The 12,717-nt window shown below is 43.5% G+C and overlaps 1 protein-coding gene across 2 annotated transcripts; it reads right to left on the bottom strand.

The window, feature by feature from the left end:
* Positions 1-465: 465 nt before the first annotated feature.
* LOC122548265 (uncharacterized) lies at positions 466-8,575 on the bottom strand. Of its 2 annotated transcripts, XM_087978791.1 has the most exons (3): positions 7,778-8,571; positions 3,190-3,326; positions 466-3,106 (listed from the first exon to the last, which is right to left on the bottom strand). In XM_087978791.1, exon 3 carries the CDS (start codon positions 2,995-2,997, stop codon positions 2,398-2,400), a length of 600 nt encoding a protein of 199 aa, XP_087834917.1. In that variant the 5' UTR covers positions 2,998-3,106; positions 3,190-3,326; positions 7,778-8,571; the 3' UTR covers positions 466-2,397. The 2 variants fall into 2 exon arrangements, with proteins under 2 accessions (XP_087834917.1, XP_087834918.1); XM_087978792.1 differs by lacking the exon at positions 3,190-3,326 and having other exon boundaries at positions 7,778-8,575.
* Between the last annotated feature and the right edge of the window lie 4,142 nt (positions 8,576-12,717).

Here is a 12,717-nt window from a genome sequence, read left to right on the forward strand (position 1 = left end):
CACCGACCCGCCGAAGCGCAACCCACCCATACCCCCACATTTACCCCTTTAACCTAACACTACGGGCAATTTAGCATAGCCAATTCACCTGACCCGCACATCTTTGGACTGTGGGAGGAAACCGGAGCACCCGGAGGAAACCCACGCAGACACGGGGAGAACGTGCAAACTCCACACAGTCAGTCACCTGAGTCGGGAATTGAACCCGGGTCTCTGGCGCTGTGAGGCAGCAGTGCTAACCACTGTGCCACCGTGCCGCCCACAAAGTTCTGGTTTGAATGCTCAGCCTCTAGGAATTCCCATGCATTTCTCAGTTTAGCTGTCCTCGGATGGATATGTTGTCCCAGTTGAAGTGGTGTCCTCCTTCGTCTGTTTGTAAGGATACCAGTGATAGCTGGTCATGTCTTTTCGTGATGAGTTGGTGCTCATGTTTCCTGGTGGCTAGTTTCCTGCCTGTCTGTCTAATGTAGTATTTGTTGCAGTCCTTGCAGGGTATTTTGTGTATGACATTCATTTTGCCGGTTGTTGATACAACGTCCTTTAGGTTAATCAGTAGCTGTTTCAGTGTGTTGGTAGGTTTGTGGACTACTATGATGCCAAGGAGTCAGAATAATCTGGTAGTCATCTCCAAGATGTCTTTGATATATGGAAGTGTAGCTAGAGCCTCTGGGTGTGTTGTGTCTTCTTGTTTGGGTTTGTTGTTTAAGAATCAGTGGACTGTATTTATCAGGTACCCGTTGTTCTTTAATTATACTATGTAGATATTTTTCTTCTGCTTGTAGTTCCTGGGTGCTGCAGTGTGTTGTGGCCTGTTTAAATAATGTCCTAAGAACAGCAGAAGAAAAATACCCTGCAGGGACTGCAACAAACACTCCATCGGACAGACAGGCAGGAAACTAGTCACCAGGATATACAAGCACCAACTAGCCACCAAAAGACATGACCCACTATCACTAATATCCTTACACACCAACAAAGGACACCACTTCAACTGTGACAACACATCCATTTTAGGACAGGATGAACAGAGACATGCATAGGAATTCCTGGAGGTCTGGCATTCAAACTGGAACTCCATCACTAAACTTCAAGATTTGGACACCATTCACCAAACTCTGAGAGAAAGAATTGGAAATGATATCACTCACCTAAACAAATAGAAAGCAGGACAGAACACTAGTGCTTTATCGGAGGCTCACTGATGATGTTACCTAGCATGGTGAGAAAACATCTGAGAACAAACCTACCCACCTCAGCGAGCAAACTTATAAGCTGAACCTCAACCTGAGCTACAAATCTTCTCAAAGATCACAGATCATTAGTTGCTGGACTGGACAACAATCCACTTTTTCAGGACATACTTGCTACATTCTAAGACTGTCTCATATACATCAATGAAGGATTCAATTGGTTTGTCAGAGGATGAAATGGGGAGTTGTGAGGCTTCGGTGTGTGTAATTAGGAGGTTAGTTACACAGCTGCCTAGAAGGTGACCACGTTTGTACCTGTTTAATCTTTCCAGGGTAAAGGTTCCTCTACATAATCTAATTCAGAGTCAAGAAACTTTGTCACAGTGTCTTGGGGAGTTATAATTGTCTGTCAACAATGTCTATCTGCTCCCTGGTACTTCATTTCCAAGTGATATCTCTACAAACAAAGTAACATCCTGTGCAAATCCTATAGAACAGATACTATGTCATCATGCAAATCTCTATACCAGGTAAGGATTTACAGTGGTATTGGGTACAGAAGAAAAAACTGCTTTCACTCACATAAAACAATGAATGAGAATAGCCTGAAATGAAAAAGATGCTTTGAATTGGCTTGTGGTCAGACACCACCATTTCTTGCACTCTCAAAAACAGGTGGTGGAAGGAATCTTCACAAACAAATTTATAAATCTGTACACAGTGTTGTTCAGTTTGTGTTAATGCTCTGAATACAAATACAACGGGTTGTCCTCACTGCCTGGGGGTTACTCCAAGTCCTGTTTCACTGACATCACACTGCAGGGTCACTCCATTGTTACATCATAATCCCTCAGCACCGGTGATGTCATCACTAGTTGTTTGATGGGAGTGAAAGCTGCTTCTTGATCTGTGTCCCAGTCCCACTGAACATCCTGCACAGTGAGACTGGGTACAGTTAAACAATGTGATCCCAGATTGGTAGGAATTTGTTTGGGTTCGCTCATGTTCGATGAATTCCAACAACTGTGTGAGAGTTTTATTACAGAAGTAAGAGCAACAGACTTCCTTCCATGTTAGTACATTGATGGACAAAGACATACCCTAACTCTGGGAAAGTCTAGTCATAAACATTGCACCTGAAAAGTTTCATCGTATGAATTCTGGGTTTTTACAAAGTCACAGCAAAATGTTCACAAACATCAAATGGTTACTTCCCCATATGGATTCTTTTATGGAGGAGAAGGCTCCATGACCTTGAGAATGATTTGTCACAAACCTCACAAGTAAATGGTTTCTCCCCTGTGTGAATGCGTTGGTGTGCATAGAGGTTCCCTGATCGCGAAAATGATTTATCACACACCTCACACTTGAACGGTTTCTCACCAGTGTGAATGCGTTGGTGTGTATGGAAGGTAGACGACTGAGAGAACGATTTGTCACACACCTCACACGTGAATGGTCTCTCCCCTGTGTGAATTCGTTGGTGTTTTCGAAGTTCTGCCAATGTTGAAAACGCTTTATCACACACGTCACATCTGAATGGTTTCTCTCCAGTATGAATGCGTTGGTGTACAAGGAGGCTGGATGACTGTGAGAAAGATTTGTCACAAACCTCACATCTGAATGGTTTGTCTCCTGTGTGAATGGGCCTGTGTTTCACCAGGCCTGACAACTGTGTGAAGCCCTTGTTACAAACCTCACATTTGAATGGCTTCTCCCCAGTGTGAATGCGTCGGTGATTTGTGAGTGTCAATGACCTTGCAAAAGTTCGATCACAAACCTCACACTTGAATGGTTTCTCTTCCATTTAGCTGGCCGTGCGTTAATAGTAGTATGGCAGGTACACCTGCTCTGTACCAAATCCTCACAAGATTGGGTAACCTCCTCATAGACCTCTCATTTGAACAGTCTCACACCTGCAGGAATGAGAGAGTGGTTAATGATATGTCAAAGCTCCCCTTATCCAAATGATTTCCAGATGATGGTTTGAATGCCCAACCTTCTCACTGTTGAGCAATGGTGTGAAGGAACTGAATGCCTTCCCACAATTGTGCAGATGTTTCCTGGGTGATGGTCAGGATCAATCTGCAGTGTCTATCCTCTCTGTATTCTCTGGTGTAGTATGGTGCAATCCTTCTGTAAAATAGGAAATAGAAACATGATTTTCTCCAACCCCGTCTCCTCCTTTACTGAAGATCTGACTCCTCAGTTCTTTATCATACTTTTAGAGAATATTGGGGTCACTAGCTAGGTCAGCATTTGTGCCCATCCCTAACTGCCCTTGGTGATGATCTGCCTTCTTGAACCATGACAGTTAATTGCATTATAATTACTCTGCTGGTCAGAAGAGAGTTCCAGGACTTTGCCTCAATGATAGCGAAAGAATGTCGATATAGTTCCAAGTCAGAATGGTATGTTGCTTCTCAGGGAACTTATACAATGTGATATTCCTATTCATCTATTGCCTTTCTTTGAGTCAAGGAGATCTGCTGCACAGAAAGATGCCCATGTTACATGTTACTTATCAAGCACCTATCTGCTCAAATCATATTTACCAGCACATGGCTTATATCCTCCAATGCTGTGATGTTTCAAGTGAACATCTAAGTACTTCATAAATGTTGTGAAGGCTTCCAACATTCTTTCACGCAGTGAATTCTAGATATCTCCCAACATCTGGCGAAAATTTTAGTAACTCAAATCCCTTATAAAGCCTCGTCCCCTTCCCTCAGATCTATGATCCTGGTTACTGAGCTCTCTATAAAGGAAAAAGTTTCTTCCAATGCAGCGAGCGTATGGCGCCCCCATTAACCTGTACACCCTGATTAGGTCGCCCCCACCCCCTCAGCCTTCTCTGTTGTGAGGAATACAACGTTAGTCTATCTAGTCGCTATTCATAGCTGAAACACTCCAGCCCAGGCAACATCCTAGTAAATCTCCTCTGCACCCTCTCTAATGCAAACACATCCTTCCAATATCATGGCAATAAGAACTGGACACAGCACTCCAACCTAACCAACCTTGTATAGCTCAAGGGTTCTTTAGTCAATATGTTAACTTATAAAGGCAAGTATTCCATTTGCCTTCTTAACCACATTATCTACCTGTCCTGCTGCCTCCAAGGATCTATGGACATCCATACCAATGTCCCTCAGATCCTCTGTATTTCCTGGACACCGACCACTTATCATGTACTCCCTTGCCTTGTTAGTCCACCGAAAACTCATCACCTTACACTTTTCAGGATTAAATTCTGTTTACCTCCTGTTCTACCCATCCGACCAATCCAACTATACGGATCCCATATGTTCCTACCTCCTTAGCCAATCTCCCATTTGAGATCTTGTCAAAAGCCAATATCAAGTCTTGAAAAATGCAATCAAATTTGTTAGACATGATCTCCCCTGAAAATAATCACACTTACAACACTAGATTATTCCTTGCCTCTTCAGAGAGAGATTAATTCAGTCCCCCAGATTGTTTTTCCAATTGTTTCCCTACCACTGATATTACATACAGTGGCCTGTTATCCCTTGATTTATCTCTCCCATTCTTACTGAATAAGAGTACTTATCACACCATAAGGCACAGGAACAGAAGTAGGCCATTTAGCCCATCAGATCTGTGCTGCCATTCAATGAGATCATGCTGGTCTGATAAGCCTCAGCTCCATTTTCCTGCCTTTTCCCTATAACACTTAATTCCCGGGCTGATTAAAAAAATTCTCCTACTGATCTCCATCTGAATCTCTTTCAAGATCCAACCTTGACATACTCCTGTAGGAAAGAATTCTACATGTTCACTACCCTCACAAGAAATTCCTCCTCATCTGTCATAAATGTGTGTTCTCTTATTTTGAAATTATTCCCTTTGGTCATAGACACCTCACAATGGGAAACAACTTTTCCTCATTTAACCTGTTGAATGTCCCAAGAATCTTACGCACTTCAACAAGGACGCTTCTATTTTTCTAGATTCCAATGAGTACAGGCCCAACCTACTAAACACCTCCTCATAAGACATTCCCTCCATACCTGGTATCTGCCCAGTGAACCTTCTTTGAACTGCCTCCAATACCAGTACATCTTTACTTAGATAAGGGGACCTAAAACTGTTCACAGTCTTCCTGCTGATGTCTCATTTGTGCCTTTTCAGCAAAATCTCCTACTCTTATATTCCAATGCCTTTGCATTGAAGGCCAAGATATATTTTGCCTTCCCTATTACCTGAACTTGGATGCAAACTTTTTGTCATTCTTGGACAAGAAATCACAAATCCCTCTGTTCTGCAGTTTTCTGCAGTCTTTCTTCACTTAAATAATGTTCAGCTCCTCTATTCTTCCTGTCAAAGTGCTTAACTTCACATTTTCCCATATTATATTCGATCTAAGAAGTTTCTGCATACTCTTTTAAACTGTCTATATCCACTTGGTGCCTTTTTGCGTTATCCTCACAACTTGCCTTCCCACCTATTTTGGTGCCATCCACAAATTTGGCTATAGTGCATTAAATTTCTTTATCCAAGTGATGTTATAATATATATAGGATATAACTGTAGCCCAGCACTGATTTTTGTGGCATGCCGTAGTGAAAGGTAGCTGTCCTGAAAATTCTTCCCTTATGACAACTCTGGTTTCTATTAGTTAGCCAATCATCTATCCACGTTAATATACTGTCATGAACTCTTATCTTATTCAATAGCCTGATGTGGTACCATCTCAAATGCCTTTTGAAAATCTGAATGTATTGCATGCACTGCTTCCCCCTTATTTATCTTGCTTATCACCTCCTTAAAGAACTCTAGTAAATTTGTCAGGCATTCTTTCCCTGCTCATGAAGTTGTGATAACTCTGTTTGATTATACTACGTATGTCTAAATGAATCGGGTGTAGGTTTGCTCGCTGAGCTGTAGGTTTGATATCCAGACGTTTCATTACCTGGCTAGGAAACATCATCAGTGGTGACCTCCAAGTGAAACGAAGCTGTTGTCTCCTGCTTTCTATTTATATGTTTGTCCTGGATGGGGTTCCTGGGGTTTGTGGTGATGTAATTTCCTGTTCGTTTTCTGAGGGGTTGATAGATGATACCTAGATCAATGTGTTTGTTTATGGTGTTGTGGTTGGAGTGCCAGGCCTCTAGGAATTCTCTGGCATGTCTTTGCTTAACCTGTCCCAGGATAGCTGTTTAGCACACAAACCCACATGACTCATCCAATTCAGAGAACACTTCTTCCTCACTGGGCTATGAGGAAGAGCCATGAAATTTTCTTCAACATCTGCTATTGTTTCTCTAACATCTTTGCTGCTAAACTCTTTTCCGAGTCCTCTCCAGCCAGCTTTGCTCTCTTTCCTTGACAATTAGCTTTATTTAAGCTTAGCACAGTTGTTGCTGATTGAATATTCTCCCATTCAAACTGAATGTGAAATTCTATCAATTTACAGTCACTGTTTCCGATGAGATTATTTATCCTGGTATCATTCATTAAGCCTGACTCATTACACATCACCAGCTCAAAACAGCCTGATACATGGTTGAATATACTACATTTTGTTCTGGAAAACAGTTCTGATTACACTCTCTGCATTCTTCTGAAGCAAATCTGATTATCCCAATCTACAAGAAGATTAAAGTCAACCATGTTTAATGTACTGCATGTGTTGCATGCCTTCATTACCTTATAATTTATTGGCTTGTACTGTATAGCTATTATTAGGGGTCCTATGGATTACTCCTACCAATGTCTTACATCCACTCATGTGGATTCTGCATCTTTTGATCCAAGATTATTTCTTGCTATTGTGCTTATTCTTTCGACACTGACAATGCTATCCTACCACTTTTTCCTTCCTGTCTGTACCTTGGAAAAGTCACCAAAAGCGGAATATTTAGTACCCAGCTATGACCTCCTTGTAACACCCTCCAGTACTCCAGTGTCTCTCCTGTGATCAGAGAGAATTTGAGAATTAATGGCAGAGCCCCTGCAATTTCCCCTTCTGACTCCCACTGCAATTTGGGATACACTATATCTAGGCCTGGGGTTAATCCATTTTTAAGACTGCTAAAATTGCTAATATCTCCTCACTATCAATGTGAATCAACATACAGACTATATCACAGTATCCCCACCCTGACATCTCCATTGTTCTTCTCTAAATGGAATACAGACACAATTCATTTAAACCTCAAAACGGGGACTCGGCAAGGTGATGGCGATTCTATAAAACTGCTGTGGACAGCTCTGCCGAACAGCCAAGGCATGCTGGTGTTTTTTGCCATCCTGGCCAACTTATGTGGTGGAATTATTAGTTTAAAACCTTACAGAACACATATTTGTTAATATTTGGGAATGGGAAGGATGCCAAACGGAAAAGAAACAAGCAAACAGCAGCACCTACAACACCAGAGACTGCAGCAGGAGCAGCCTCTCCTGACCCCGCTGGGGACCTGACAAGACTCACATGAATTGGCTGCGGCAATAGAGAGAAGGGCCTGTGCCCGAAACGTCGAATCTCCTGTTCCCTGGATGCTGCCTGACCTGCTGTGCTGTTCCAGCAATAAAGTTTCAACTGCGGCAATAGAGAGACTTACTTTGAAAGTTAAGGCTGCGATTGAGGAGATCCATGGGGAGATTCGTGCCCAGGTCGAACCTATCACGTCCATGCTGCAGAGGCATGAGCAGGAGATCCAGGGCCTCGGGAGAGGCTGGAGGAGGTGGAGGGTCGAACTAAGGCCTCGGAAGCTGCAATGGAGTCCTCGTCCAGTTGGATCCAGGTGCTAGAGCGAGAGGTGCGAGCCTTACGAGACCATATCGACGACCTCGAAAATCAAGGTCGGAGGATAAATCTCCGAATTGTTGGGCTCCCTGAAGGTGAGGAAGGTGAGCAGCCATTCAATTTCTTTGAAAACTGGCTGCTGAAGTTTTTGGGCCTTCACATCAAGTACAGCAGGCTACAGATTGAAAGGGCTTATCGGGTTACAGTGCACAGGTCAGGCCCAGTGCAGCATCCCCGCTCGGTCCTAGTGCACGTCCATTCATGTAAGGACAAGCAAAAAGTTATAGAAGCTTCCAGATCCCTGGGGAAAGATCTTCAGGCACTGCTGTACAAGGGGTCAAAAATTATGTTTTTCCAGGATTTCTTTGCAGCTGTAATTCGAAAGAGGAAGTCCTTCGATGAAGTTAAAAAGAGTCTGAGGAACCTGGGCATCCAGTACTCCATGAGATACCCCGCAGTGCTCCATTTCAGCCACAAGGACTCAGTTTATAAACTTGACAGCGGATAAAGCTAAAATCTTTGTAGATGCTTTAAAATAGACGGATTGGCCTGAAGAATATGGTTGATGTTTGTTCTCTTTTCTATCTTTCCCCATGTTTTCCCTTCCTTTTTTTTAAATTCCTTTCTTTCTCCCTAATAATTTCCTTTTTGGAAAGGGGGAAAAGACCTTGGAATAAGTTGTTCCTTTTTTTTAATAACTGGATTTTCTGATGGGAAATTTTGTGGCTGTTCTTTGTTGTTTTCCCCCCTTTTTTTGTTTCTCTTTTCGTCACAAGTGGGGGTGACATGAAGCCAGGGATGGGTGGAGTGTTCATCCTGACTTGGTCTTTTTTCTGTTGTTTTTTTTTCTGGCCTAAGACTGGGGCACAATCCAGGTTTGAAGAATCTGTGAAGGAGGGGATGGGCAGTGGGAAGAGACTTCCATTCAAGGTTTTATAGTTTTTTTTTGTAGTTTTTTGGTAGTAATAGTTATTTATAGCTATGATAGAGTAGTTTTTGTATGTATAGTTCTTCGACTCTATGAGTCTTTATTTACTTATGTTCGGTGCTTTGTAAGCAGGGTTCTCCCTCCCAGGGGTTCAAGGGTCTCTGAAAGGGGATATGACTAAGTGTCTAATTAAATGGTGCACCTGGAACATTAAGGGAAGTCATTCGCCTGTTAGAAGGAAAAACGTGCTTTCTAGCCTTAAGAGGGAAAGGCTGATATTGTTTTGTTGCAGGAAACCCATCTTGATGATGGGGAACACCTGAAATTACAACGGGGGGTTATGACCGGGTATTCTTTTCATCCTTTACTACTAAAAGTAGGGGAGTAGTGATACTTATCCAGAAAAATCTTTCGTTCACATTATTACAGCAGGTGAAAGATGAGCAGGGACAGTTTGTGATACTTAAAGCCCTGATACATGGGGAGAAATATGGCATTTTAAATGTCTACTGTCCTCCGGTGCATCCCTTCAAATTTTTGATTAGTTCTTTCTCTAAGTTGAGTGCTTTTGGAACATTATTATGGGGGTATTTTAATTGTCTTTTGGATCTGACAGTGGACAGAATGCTTTGTGGGCCCCCAACTATTTCTTCGCAGGCCAAGCAGGTGGTTGACTTACGTGAGGAGTTGGGGCTGGTGGATATTTGGAGATGTCTTCACTCTACCGGCAGGGACTTCACCTTTTTTCCAAACCCACATAAATGTCACATGAGGATTGACCTCTTTCTTGCTCCCTCAGCCCTTCTGGATTCGATTATGGGTTGTAAAATTGGGAATATAGCTATCTTTGATCATGCAGCAATGTATTTGGAGGTTAAGGCCAAGAGTGAGGGGCTAGGTTTGCGGCACTGGCGTTTGGACCCTTTTCTCCTTAAGGATTCCAAATTTGTGGAATACTTTTTGAAGGAGTTTCAGGAATTCTTGACATAGTACTCCATCTATGCTATGGGAGACTGCTAAGGCCTTTGCTAGGGGATTAGCTATTTCCTATTCGGCAAGCCAGAAATGACAGAAGGGGGAACAACAGCGACACCTTGAGACGTAGTTGAAAGCCACCGAGGTGGCACATTGTGCGCGGCCTTCGGTGACTAATATACAGTGGATCACGGCCCTCCGGGCTGCCTTGAATTCAATACTGACACAAAACGCAAAGAAAGAACTGGCTTTTGCTAGACAAAGGCTGTTCGAATATGGGAATAGGCCAAGGAAGTATTTAGCGTACCTGACTAGGAAAAAGTGTGTTCCCTAATCCATTACTGCAATCAGAGACAGCGCCGGTGTCCTTACATACGATGCTAAAATGATTAATGAGGCTTTTCAGAGCTTTTACTCTGAATTGTATTGGTCTGAAGATTGTGAGGACAGGAGGGCTAAAATGGAGACCTTTTTTAAGAAACTGGACCTCCCAGGGGTAACCTGGGAACAGGCCTCTCTCCGTAATGCCCCCTTGACATTTCAGGAAATACAGAAGGCAGCTAGGCAACTTCAGAGTGGGAAAGCGCCTGGCCCTGATGGTCTTCAGGGTGAGTTTTATAAGGAGTTCATAGGGATTCTGTCAGGGCCGATGTTGGAGATGTACAATCACTTCTATATGCATGAACGCCTACCACCATCTTTGAGAGAAGCTAATATTTCCCTAATTCTTAAGAAGGAGAAGGTTCCTGAGGATTATGCCTCATACAGGCCCATCTCTCGATTAAATTCAGATTTCAAGATTCTGTCCAAGATCCTGGCACTGAGATTGGAAAGGGTGTTGCCCTATATTATTAAAGAGGACCAGACAGGCTTTACAAGGGGCCATAGGTCCTCCAATAATATTAGAAAGTTGCTGAATATGGTCCAAGCTTGTCAGCAACGATCAATTCAGGGGTTGGTGATTTCCTTAGATGCAGAGAAAGCATTTGACAGGGTGGAATGGCCATATCTTTTTTATGTCTTAGAATGGAGCTGAAAATGTGTTGCTGGAAAAGCGCAGCAGGTCAGGCAGCATCCAAGGAGCAGGACAATCGACATTTCGGGCAAGAGCCCTCCTGAAGAAGGGCTCATGCCCGAAACGTCGATTCTCCTGCTCCTTGGATGCTGCCTGACCTGCTGCGCTTTTCCAGCAACCCATTTTCAGCTCTGATCTCCAATCTTCACTTTCTCCTCTATGGCTTAGAATAGTTTGGGTTGGGTGGAGTCTTTGCTTGGTAGAGGTTTTATATCGCCACTCTCTGCCCGCGGTCATCACCAACAGGGTGAGGTCTGGGAATTTTACAATTGGTAGGGGTAGTCAGCAAGGCTGCCCCCTCTCACTGTTGTTGTTTATGTTGGTGATACAGCCGCTGGCAGAGGCCATTCGTCCGAACATTCACATAACCACTCCGGAAGTGGGATCGAGAGCACACAAGTTTACACTGTGTGCGGATGATGTCCTTCTGTTTTTATCGAACCCGATGACCTCCGTACCCATTTGATACAATGTATCAATTCATTTGGGGCTATTTCAGGATATAAGATTAACTTTGCCAAATCGGAGGCTATGCCTTTGGGGAACCTTAAAGATGTACCAGAAGTTGAAGGTGGCCCTAAGTTCCCTTTTAAGTGGTCACAGGCAGGGTTCCAATACCTAGGCATTTTTATTACCCCCAGGTTTGATCTGTTATTTCGGACTAACTTTGCTTACTTGCTCGACAATATTAGGCGAGATCTCCAGAGATGGGAGGCTCTTCCAATTTCATGGCTGGGCCGAATATCTCTCATTAAGATGAATGTTCTTCCTCGTTTGCTTTATCCCATGCGTATGCTCCCTATAATGTTTCCCAGGTCAACGCTGCGGCAGCTTATGGGGTGGTTTGGTTCCTTTGTCTGGCATCATAGGTGGCCCCTCATCAAACTTACTAAATTGCAGTTGCCTCATGGAGGGGGAGGAGTTGATTTCCCAGACAGCAGAAGGTATCAGTTGAGTTCCCTGCTGTCCTTTGTCTGTAATTGGGTAGGTAACGATTCAAACTCAATAAGGCTGGATTTCGAGGCCTCCCAGGCAAAGTGACCTCTTATTAACCTGTTGTTCATGGATAAGATGAGGACAGTTATGGACCATTGCCCGAACCCCATTGTCATAGTTCAGTCAAGGCATGGAGGGCGATGCGTCAGAGTGAGGGTTGTTTATCCAAGACTTCACCACTTACACCTGTAGTTGGCATGTCAGGGTTCCGACCAGGGATGATGGACTCAGGGTTCAAACTATGGGCAGCAAGAGGAGTTCTAATTTGGGAGACTTGTTTGATGGGGAGGTTATGATGTCTTTTGAGCAACTGAGCCGCAAATATGGGTTGTCCAGCAGAGACCTTTTCCATTTTTTGCAGGTTAGGGATTTCATCCAGAAGAAGACTACACTTCTCGCTAAGCCCTACAAGCCTGATACAGAGAGGTTGTTGCTACGTTCCACAAGCACCCTTTCGGTTAGTGCCCTCTATTGCCTGCTGGGTGGTAGGGTCTGGCAGCAAATTAACCGGTTATGTGAGGTCTGGGAGCAAAAGCTGGAAGTGGAGATCTCTTCTGAAACATGGGAGAACATATGGGAGAATACTTGAAAGATCTCAATTTGTAATAGGACACGCGCTACGCAGTTAAAAGTTCTGCACAGGGCTCATCTGGCACCAGACTGTCTGGCGAAGTTTAAAAAAGGGGCATCTTCAGTGTGCCCCAAATGTAAAATAAGTGTAGATACTCTTACCCATTGCTTCTGGACATGCCACAGGCTGCGTGTTTATTGGAGCGCTGTG

This window comes from Chiloscyllium plagiosum, unplaced genomic scaffold (genome assembly GCF_037043375.1).
Source record: "Chiloscyllium plagiosum isolate Xiang-an unplaced genomic scaffold, Cpla_swu_hap1 HiC_scaffold_35, whole genome shotgun sequence".
NCBI classification, from domain to species: domain Eukaryota; kingdom Metazoa; phylum Chordata; class Chondrichthyes; order Orectolobiformes; family Hemiscylliidae; genus Chiloscyllium; species Chiloscyllium plagiosum.

What these genes read in the sequence shown, in the direction of transcription:
- LOC122548265 (XM_087978792.1), bottom strand. Translation starts at nt 2,997, where the DNA reads ATGGAAGAGAAACCATTCAAGTGTGAGGTTTGTGATCGAACTTTTGCA.